We start from the raw sequence: 9,322 nt of genomic DNA, 5'->3' as shown, positions 1-9,322 counted from the left end.
GGGTCATCTGCAGACTCTGAAGCAGGAACAGCCCAGGAGCCGAGGCTCAGGGTCACAGTCCTGCCTTCAGGCAAAGCCGGCCCAGAGCCCCCAGCCTTCCCACGGCCCACAGGCGGACAGGCCCTGGGCCTAGAAAGTGGATAGTCATGTTGGAGGGAAGCAAGTCACTCCAGGGGACACAGAGGAGGAGAAATGGAGCGCGGCACTAGCAGGCAGGGGCTTCGTCCGGGCCCCAGCGCGGATCCCCAGCTCTGATCGCTCTGGCTCAGCAGTTTAGTCGTGATCCTCCCCTTCTCCAGGCTGAAAGTCCCCCTGGAGAAAATGAGGGTTTCCTAGAGACTTGCCTGGCTCCCAGGACGATGGCGCGCGTGAGGATGTGCAGCCACAAGGCAGTGCCCACATATGGAAGTGCCTCGTGAGACTCCGCACACGCCGTCCTGCAGCGCCAGTGACAGGAAGGCGCTCAGGCTAGGCAGCAGTGGGGCAGGAGGGCCGGAGGGCCGCTGCCCGTCTGCTGAGAGCAGGCACGGCGGCTGCGGCGTTAGGGGCGCCTCAGTACAGCTCGGTTCAGCCCGTTCCAGACCAGTGGATACGGCAACATCACCGTAAAGAGAGTCACGTGGGGTTTCTGGTTTCCCGGTGCACGTATAAGTTAGGTCTGCACTACCCTGTAGTCTACTAAGTGTGCAACAGCATTCTGTTTACACAAACAATGGACCTACCTTAATTAAAAAACGCTTCACACTAAAATATATTAGCCATTTTCTAAGTCTTCATCGAGTTTGCTGGTGCAATTACAAGAGAGAAATCAGATCCCCCTCACCACGGCAGATGTGATGAGGACAGAACCGTGAGGACTGCCGGGGTGCACACGCCTGCAGGCACGCAGCGAGCGGCGGACACAGGCCTGATGAGCCCTCGGCTCCTAAAAAGCCGCGGCGTCTGAGAAGCGCAGCACAACATGGCCGGCCTGCCTCTGGGCCTTTGCTGGGATCCAGAGTGGGAGGCAGCTCCTTGCCAGCTCTTCCCAAGTCCCACAGGCTGTTTCCTCCATGTTTTGTTTTGTTTTTTAACACTACTGAGGGGAGCAGCCGGGAGACAGGAGAGGACTGCTGTGCCATGTGGGTCAGCTCCCTGGCCAGGGATCGAACTCATGCTGCAGTGGCTGGCGACAGCTTAATAGTGCCAAGGCTGAACCCCCTGTGCCACCACAGAGGCCCCTCGTCAATGTCTTCGCAAGTCTTTCACCCTCTCACCGAAACTACCAGCCTCCCCGCATCCACTCCTGTGGTCTCCACAAAGCAGTTCCCACTCAGCAGCCAGAGTGACCTTTTAAAAAACAAATCTCTGATTGTGTCAGTTTTAAAACCCTAAGCAGCTTTCTGTTTGATGTTAGGATAACGGTCTAAATCTCCAGTGTGGCCTGAAGACCTTGTGAGACAAGACTGACCACCCCCAACTTCTGCAGACTGCCAATGCCCTCCCCCACCGACACCTTTTCTCTAGGCCCTGCTCCATTTCTACTCGCTCCTCAGACCGCATCGCAAATGCCACCTCCTCGGGCCATCTCCCCTGCCATGCGTTATATTTACACGCCACCACTGCTGCTGTCGCTCTCAACGCTTCCTTCATTTTCCTCATAACTTTTGCCAATCTGTATTTATACATTTACTATTGCAACTGTTTTACCACCAGCACCCTTCTAGCAAGCCCCATGTATCTGTCTGGATCCCAACGGAGAGAGGCCAGACACCAAAGATGCTCATGCACAGACACCTCCATTTCTGTTGAGTGGGTACTACGAGAATGGCGACCACGTGGTCAGAATCGTGGTCATCTTTGTGGGAGCAGGGTAAGTTCTGGAAGCACCAGAGACTTCTGGGATCTGGAGGATGGTCCAGCCACAGGTGTGAGCTGAGGGGAAATGTGCTCTGTTGCGCCTTTGGCTCTTTATACGTTCCTGTACGCATGCATGTTACACCCAAAGTTTGTTGGAAAGAGTTAAACTTCCAAAAAAGCCCTTTGTGGGGTCCTGGAGCCCAGCTGGAGAACAGCTGGCTTAGAAAGTACAAAGCTGCAGGCACCGGCCCCCGGCGCTGCCGTCGGGCAGAGCCATCTGCGAGCGAGATGGAGGTGGTACTCACGAGGCTTTGATGAGCAGCTTCTCTCTGTCCTGGAGCTCCCGCTTCAGACTCTCCACCTCCACCTTGAGCTCGATATTCTTCCAGGCAAGATGGGGAAAGAAGAGAAAGAGCATCAGACGCGGGCTATCCGCATGTCTGCAGGGGGATGGGCTTCACGTGGACTGCATGCACTGCTCGGCACAGGCAGCTATTGCATCCAAAACCTCATTAGCCTCAGGGCGCAGGGAGCAGGGAATTATTAAACACTGGTGGTCTCAAAGCAAGCCCTGGATTTCTGAGAGTTGGAACAATTATGTAAATTTTCCAAGCTTCTAACAGCCTGAGCATTCAAACATCGAGGCATAAATGTCATACAAGTGAGGCTGATTTAAAAATTGTTTGCCCTCCACCAAGCAAATTTACAAGCAATTCTGCAGTTTGCTTTTACCATTCCCAGGCAATTACTTCTGGTTGTTTACAATCACGCATGCGGTGGCTGTAGCAGTGGGAACGTGTTACAGCTTACAAGAAATAAAGCATGTGGACGGGTAAGTGGAAGCCGCGTCACTGCCTGTCTCGTTTGATGTAAGATTTCTGGGCCTTCGCTTACAAATGAACCGCAACCGCAAGGGACTAGCTGCCTCTAGTGCTTTCCCACCCACTGTCTTCGTCTTACAGGCTGCAACGAAGGGAGTCACACATGGCCTGGGGCTCATAACACGTGCGCGTCTCCAAAGGCAGAATCTTTGGCAAACGGATCTCAGGGTAAGCCAGCGGGGCAGCAACAGGCTTCTCAAGCCTGTGCACAAGTGTATCCCAGATAGAACAGTGGAGGAATTCATGTGGCAGAGACAGGGCTGTGGACGTGCGGTCTGCAGAAGACTGCTGCCAATCCACGATTTCTCCGAACTCTTGCTCCTGTTTCTTAGTAACTCGTGCCATTTCACATGCCACCCGTAATACAGGTGTACTATTTTAAATAACATTCCCAGTCATGTGCACACTCTCCTTTGTGCCAGGAAGCCCTGGGGGCACAAGTGCCCAGGTGGAGAAGTCAGGCAAAATGGAAACCATGAGCGTAGGAGCAGGAGGACATGGGTTCAAATTCTGCGTCGCCCACTTCAGGGACATTGACCAACGGCCAGTGACAGCCCAACCGTGGCTGAAGGAGCGAAAACACTGTGGTAAATAAGACACACACAGGCCCTTCCCTCATGCTAGCACTGATCACAGGCTAGGAGAGCGAGCCTGCAACCTCTCTCCGAGGAAGCAGGGCTTCTCCTCGCAGGTGCTTCAAGTGTCAAATGAGGGACACACAGGCCGCCTGACAAGGGGGGTTTGAGGATGTAATGAGGTAGTGAGCGAGGTGCGTCCAGGAGACAGGTTCCACTGTTTTCTTTTTTTCACTGTCAATAGCAGGAACTAAAGGCATCATCCATGAAGCGGAACTTTTTCTAGAAGAAGCTGATCTTTACATAAAGGACACTAAGTGGCAATACCCAATGCCCTGAGGTGTGAAAACTGCAGAAAGCGCCATCAAGTAGGGCAATCCTTTCCCAGTTCTGGGGAGGGCAGAAAGCTGCTCTGTAAAGAGCTGATACCATATAGCCTGTTTGCTTTCCGGTGAACCCTGGCAACCCAACCGAGTACACTGAAGAGGCAACACTACTATTATTCCCAAGCCCAATGTACACCAACAAAACATAAGTTATAAGCTCATATACATGGTAATCATTTCTAAACCAAAAATCAAGATAGCTTATAAGCATAAAGCAGAATAAAAAAAAAGAATGAAGGAGCCCCTGAACTACTATGAAAGGAAGATATCCAAGATAGCCTTCAGGGAAAGGAAGCAAGGTATACAATGGAACATTCTTGCACTGATATACGCAGGCGGCTTAACACACATCCACACACACGCACTTGCTGGCATATATAAAAAGTTCTCTGTAGACGGAGTTACTATTAATGGCTACATTCAGAGGGGCAGAAGAAACTTTTCAGTATGTGCCTTCTGTGCTTTTTCACTTTTGTGCCATGTACCCTAATCCAAAAATTTCAACTGAAATAAAAGTGCCATGAAATCAAGTGAGTTAACCAGACAACAAGAAACAGCTGCAACAGCACTGCACTGAAGTCAGGACATGGGGCTGAAAATCTACCTCCCAAGGTGGTTATAGGCCATCAAGCAAATGACGGGTCCTGCCTGAGCTTGAGCTTCCTCTCCTGAAAGGTAAGAATAATACCCACTACACAGGCCAGACCTGTGCAAATGTCCAGACAGAGCCTGAGGGAGCAGACGCTTCCCATGTCTTGCTCCCTGTGAGCCTGAGACATGTGGCAACTGTATTTCCATATAAAATATTTGAGGCTATTCTTTAAAGTTTTGACTGTATCTCCGCCCCCTCCCCAAAAAGGGGACATCTTCGTAGCTTTTCCACTCCCACACAGAAGGCAAAAAAACGTGTCTTGAAGGACAAAAGGCTTTTCAACTCTTGACAAAAAACAAGTACAGTACAATCTCTCTTCAAGACCAGTCCATTTAAGTTCATCTGCTGAAACTCAAGGAGAGCTCTTTTGCTTCCTCAAAAGTTTCCACTGGTGCAAATTTCTAAAGAGAAAGGATGGAATAATTCCCAGGCCCAGGGCTGGTTTAGGAGAGAAAGCCAAGAAATGGGCACTGAAATAGTGTCTGTACTCGTCTCCTTTCGAGAAAGCCAAGTTCGCTTTCAACTTACAGAAGCAAGGTTTGTTTTTAGGCAGAGACCTCCAGCTCAAGACATCAGATGGCAGAGACATTTCTTTCTGACAGTGAGAAGCAAGCTCTGGGGAATACAGAAGAATCACGGCACAGGGAAACTGACAACACTAACTCTCTCTCTGGGCCGCCAGTGGAAGGCTCCCTGAGACGACGATAACTGCACAGTACAGACCACGTACGGGCTTCTCGTCTGTCAGCTCATTTGAATCCGCACAAAGCACCTTACGACAGAGGGGTTATCACTTACCTCTCAGAGCAACCCCAGAGAACTCAGTGACCTGCCTACGCTTACACACGTCAGCTGGTAACAGCAGGATTCAACTGCAAAGCTATTCCACTGCCTCACTGTCTTTGTCTACATAATAAATAATTAGGAAAAGGCAACTGAGACGAAGACAGAATTCTGATTTTTCGAAGACTTCCTTTTTATTAAGGAAGTCTAAGGAAGTCTTCGAAAAATCAGAATTCTGTCTTCGTCTCAGTTGCCTTTTCCTAATTATTTATTATACCTCTTTGCTTAAAATTAGGTCATCCTATTATCTTCGTACTCCCCATAATAAATTCAAATTAAATGAAAGCAGTGCTATCTAGGCATGCTAACTCTGAGAACAAATATTAATCAAATTTCTGCACGGAATGACTGAAAAGCGGCATGAGGGAAAACAGGAAGAAGTGGGACGCTCACAGTTTTATAGATGAGGTCAGTGGGGCAATCGAATTCCTGCTGCATTCTTTCCTCGAGGAAATAGATGCGGAGTTTTAGGTTGAAGTTTTCTTTCTTGAGTTCAGTGATTTGCTGGAAAATAAGCACAGGAGGGTCATCAAAAGTAAGGTGGAAGGGATGGCACCGATATTAACACCCCTAGCTTCCACGGCTACAGACGCTACAAAGGCCTACCTCTGGGAGCAACCCCGGGGGGCTGAGCGCCTGCCCTCGGTACACCAGTAGCGGGTAAGAGCAGGAGTCAAATGCTTCCCTTTGCTACACCTGCACCAAGCCAGGATGAAAGAGGGGTGATCACCACAGGGTTCATCACAGCAATTAAAAGGGAAAAAATAGGGAGGTATACGTACAACTCTGCACGTGTACTGGACAACAAAGAGGAAATAACACATTTCCTTGAAAAGCACAAATTATCCAAATTCACCAAAGACGAGAACACCCAAATGGTCTTCTAATTACTTACAAAATGAATTTGTAATTTAAAATCACTTAAAATAATAGTCCAGACCCAGATGATTTCAGTAGCAATTTCTACCAAATACTTACAAGAGGGATAGTCCCAATTCCACACAACCTTTTCTAGAAAAGAGAAGATAAAGGAATTCCCCAGTTCGTTTCACAGAGCAGCATTACCCTGATGCCAACACCAAACAAAAACATTACACGAAATTCTCACTGAACATAACACAAAAACCCTCAGCTAAATTTTAGCAAATTGTAAAAAGGGATTAATCACATCATGAGTAGGATTATTCCAGGAATGTGAGGTTAATTGGGTATTCAAAAGGCTATCCATATAATTCACCAGACTAAAAGATGAAAGGAGAAATAAGTGAACCTATCAACAGACACAAAAAAAAACTGATAAAATGCAATCGTCACTCAATACAAAAACTCTTGCAAACTAGGAATTAAAGAAAACTTTCTCAATTTGCTAAAGAACATTTTTTTTAAAAAAATATTTATGTATTTGTGCATGGGATACAGGCCAGAGGCTCAGGGGCGGTGAGAGGCTTCACCAGAGACAGAGTGAGGAACAGAACAGGCAGATCGACGAACTATACAGCTGAGGGGAGCAGCGGGCGGGTCAGGAGAGATCTGCCACGCCATGTGGTCAGGCGGGGATCCAACTCATGCGGAAGTGGCTTTAGATTCTCAGCGCTGTGCTTTTAACCCGCTGCGCCACCAGGGTGGGCCACTAAAGAACATTTATAAAAATTCCATAATCTATAAGATATATATCAATAAGGAAAGTCAAGAAGCTGAACACCACTCTCCCACCACTGGGGCTAAGGAAAGGATACACACTCTCACAATTTCTAGTCAACACCATATCTGAAGCTCTAACAGGGAAAGAAGTCAAAAGCATAGATGCAACAGAATTAAACCCATCCCTACTTGAAGATGATATGATTGTCTACATAAAACCCCAAAGAAGAGTTTCTAGAACATGTGAGTTTAGCAAAGTCAACATGTAAATATTAGTCACATACTAGCAACAAAGAATTAGAAACTGAATTTTTTAAAATACCATTTAGTATACTTCTAAAAAATGAAATTCCAAATACAAAGCTAATAAACATGTATGCTTAAACTACAAAATGTTGGTGAAATCAAGAAGACCTAAGTAAGTGAAATGGCTTACCAAATTCAAGAATCAAAAGATTTACTATAAAAAAAAAAGATATCGAGGCTCTCCCTGGTGGCACAACAGGTTAAAGCACCACATTATGAAGCTCTCTGAAGCCACTGCAGCATGAGTTCGATCCCCGGCCAGGAAGCAGAACCACATGGCGCAGCAGACCTCTCCTGACCCGCCTGCTGCTCCCCTCAGCAGTGTACTTCATCCATCTGCCTGTTCTGCTCACCACTCTGTCTCTGGTGAATCCTCTCACCTACCACACCTCTGGCTTATACCCCAGCTCTGTAAGCATAAAAAAAAAAAAGATCTTAAAAAAAAAAAGATATAAATTCTCTCCAAATTGATCTAAAGATTTTTAAAAATCACCAAAAAATAGGATTTTTTTTGTAGATAGAAACAAGCTGACTATAGCATTTTTTTGGAACAGTAAAAGGACTAGATGAGTGAAAATAATTAAGAAAAAGAATCCAACAAAACATAATACAGAAACGAATTCATACAACTATGGCCAACTGATTTTTGACAAAAGTACATTTTTCAAAAAAGAAAACACCCTGATGTAAACCCCACACTTGAAACAAGAGTTAACTCAAATTAGATCATGGTTCTAAACATAAAACGTAAAGCTATTTTTAGAAAAACATGTAGAGGGAATCTTTGATACTAATTTTTTTTTTCTGTAAATCACATCTCCAATACAGGAATATTGGAATAAATACATAAATAACTCTCAAAATATAATTAGAATCCAATTAAGAAAAGAAAAAAAAATCTGGCAAAAGATTTGAAAAGAAACTTCACTATGAAGACACAAAGACAACAGATAAGCACAAGAAAATATTTTCACTAACTTTAGTCATTAAGAAACTACAAATTAAAACTACAATAAGATTCCACTATATAACCAAAAGAATGGCTAGAAAAAATTTAATTCACAATGCCACATGCTTGTGAGCATACGAAACCTTCAGAATTCTCATACTTTGCTGACAGGAGTACAAAATGGCACAACCGCTGTCTTCCAGAACTATCCTTATCGCATGGCTCAGCAATTCCACTCCCATGCATTTACCCAAGAGAAATAAGACCCGTGCTCACTGGAAACCTGGAAAGGGCTGTTTACTATAGCTGTATTAATAATCACCAGAAGGGAAAAGAACCCAACCTCCCTCATTCACAGGGTCAAAGAGCAAGAATGTGCTTCCCATGATGGACAGTGCTTGCTACTACACGCAACAACATGACTGACTCTCAAAGGCATTACAGAACGGGAAAGAAACTGGCCTCAAGAGACCACATAGTGCCTGATCCCACTTATCAGACATCTGGAAAAAGCAGAATGATAGGGACAGAAAACAGAACATTAGCTGCCAGAGGTTTGGCATGAAGAGAGGGTTTGACCACAAAGAGACAACACACAAAAATGTTTTCACATTCTGGAACTAATGCATATTCTGATTGTGATAAGGGTGACATGGAACTGGTACTGTACAACAGAGGGAGAAATAAAGAAACTTCTTGGTTTTGACAGAAGCTACAAGATAGCACACATTTGTCAAAACTCATCCACCATTTTAAAATCGCAGCATTTTATTTTATATAAGTTGCATCTCAATAAAGCTGATTGAGAAATAACAAGTTTGAAGCATAGCAAAACATCCACTGCTATCCCTAAATGCTAGTAAATCCCTCATAAATACATTCACCAGGTTTTTTTCAACATTCTAAAAAATAATTGGCTATGGCATATAATTCTCTTCTTACAAACATCCTTTGATGTGGGAATAAGAGAAAATGATAAGCACACTTGACACTAAGTGTATTTCAAACTGCCTGCTTTTGGTCCCTTGTTAACTTCTGTGTTCAATTTTCTGGCAACAAGAACAGCACCAGAAACAATTGGTAGGTTCATTAAAGCCTCCTTTAAATGGTGTAAGGAAACAGCACATCAAACATTCATTCAAACAAAAAGTCCACCCTGCCAGATGCTTCCTATAAAGAGAAACCTTATTCTATCACTAAGCCCCCAGTAAAATATTTATGGCGATTGTGTAGAATGCCCACACTACACA

General features: G+C 45.3%; 1 protein-coding gene across 3 annotated transcripts in view; it reads right to left on the bottom strand.

The window, feature by feature from the left end:
* The window catches only part of CDK5RAP2 (CDK5 regulatory subunit associated protein 2), a 143,368-nt gene that overhangs the window by 113,543 nt on the left and 20,503 nt on the right, over window positions 1-9,322 (bottom strand). For all 3 annotated transcript variants that reach the window (XM_004677939.2, XM_012721556.1, XM_012721557.1), the window contains exons 4-5: window positions 5,570-5,680; window positions 2,145-2,221 (exon numbers count right to left, since the gene is read on the bottom strand). In XM_004677939.2, the coding sequence (XP_004677996.1) occupies window positions 2,145-2,221; window positions 5,570-5,680 (188 nt within the window). The remainder of the gene's footprint in view (window positions 1-2,144; window positions 2,222-5,569; window positions 5,681-9,322) is intronic.

Source organism: Condylura cristata, unplaced genomic scaffold, assembly GCF_000260355.1.
Source record: "Condylura cristata isolate star-nosed mole 26May11 unplaced genomic scaffold, ConCri1.0 scaffold00006, whole genome shotgun sequence".
Classification (NCBI taxonomy): Eukaryota; Metazoa; Chordata; class Mammalia; order Eulipotyphla; family Talpidae; genus Condylura; species Condylura cristata.
This window is presented reverse-complemented; position numbering and strand designations above follow the sequence as displayed.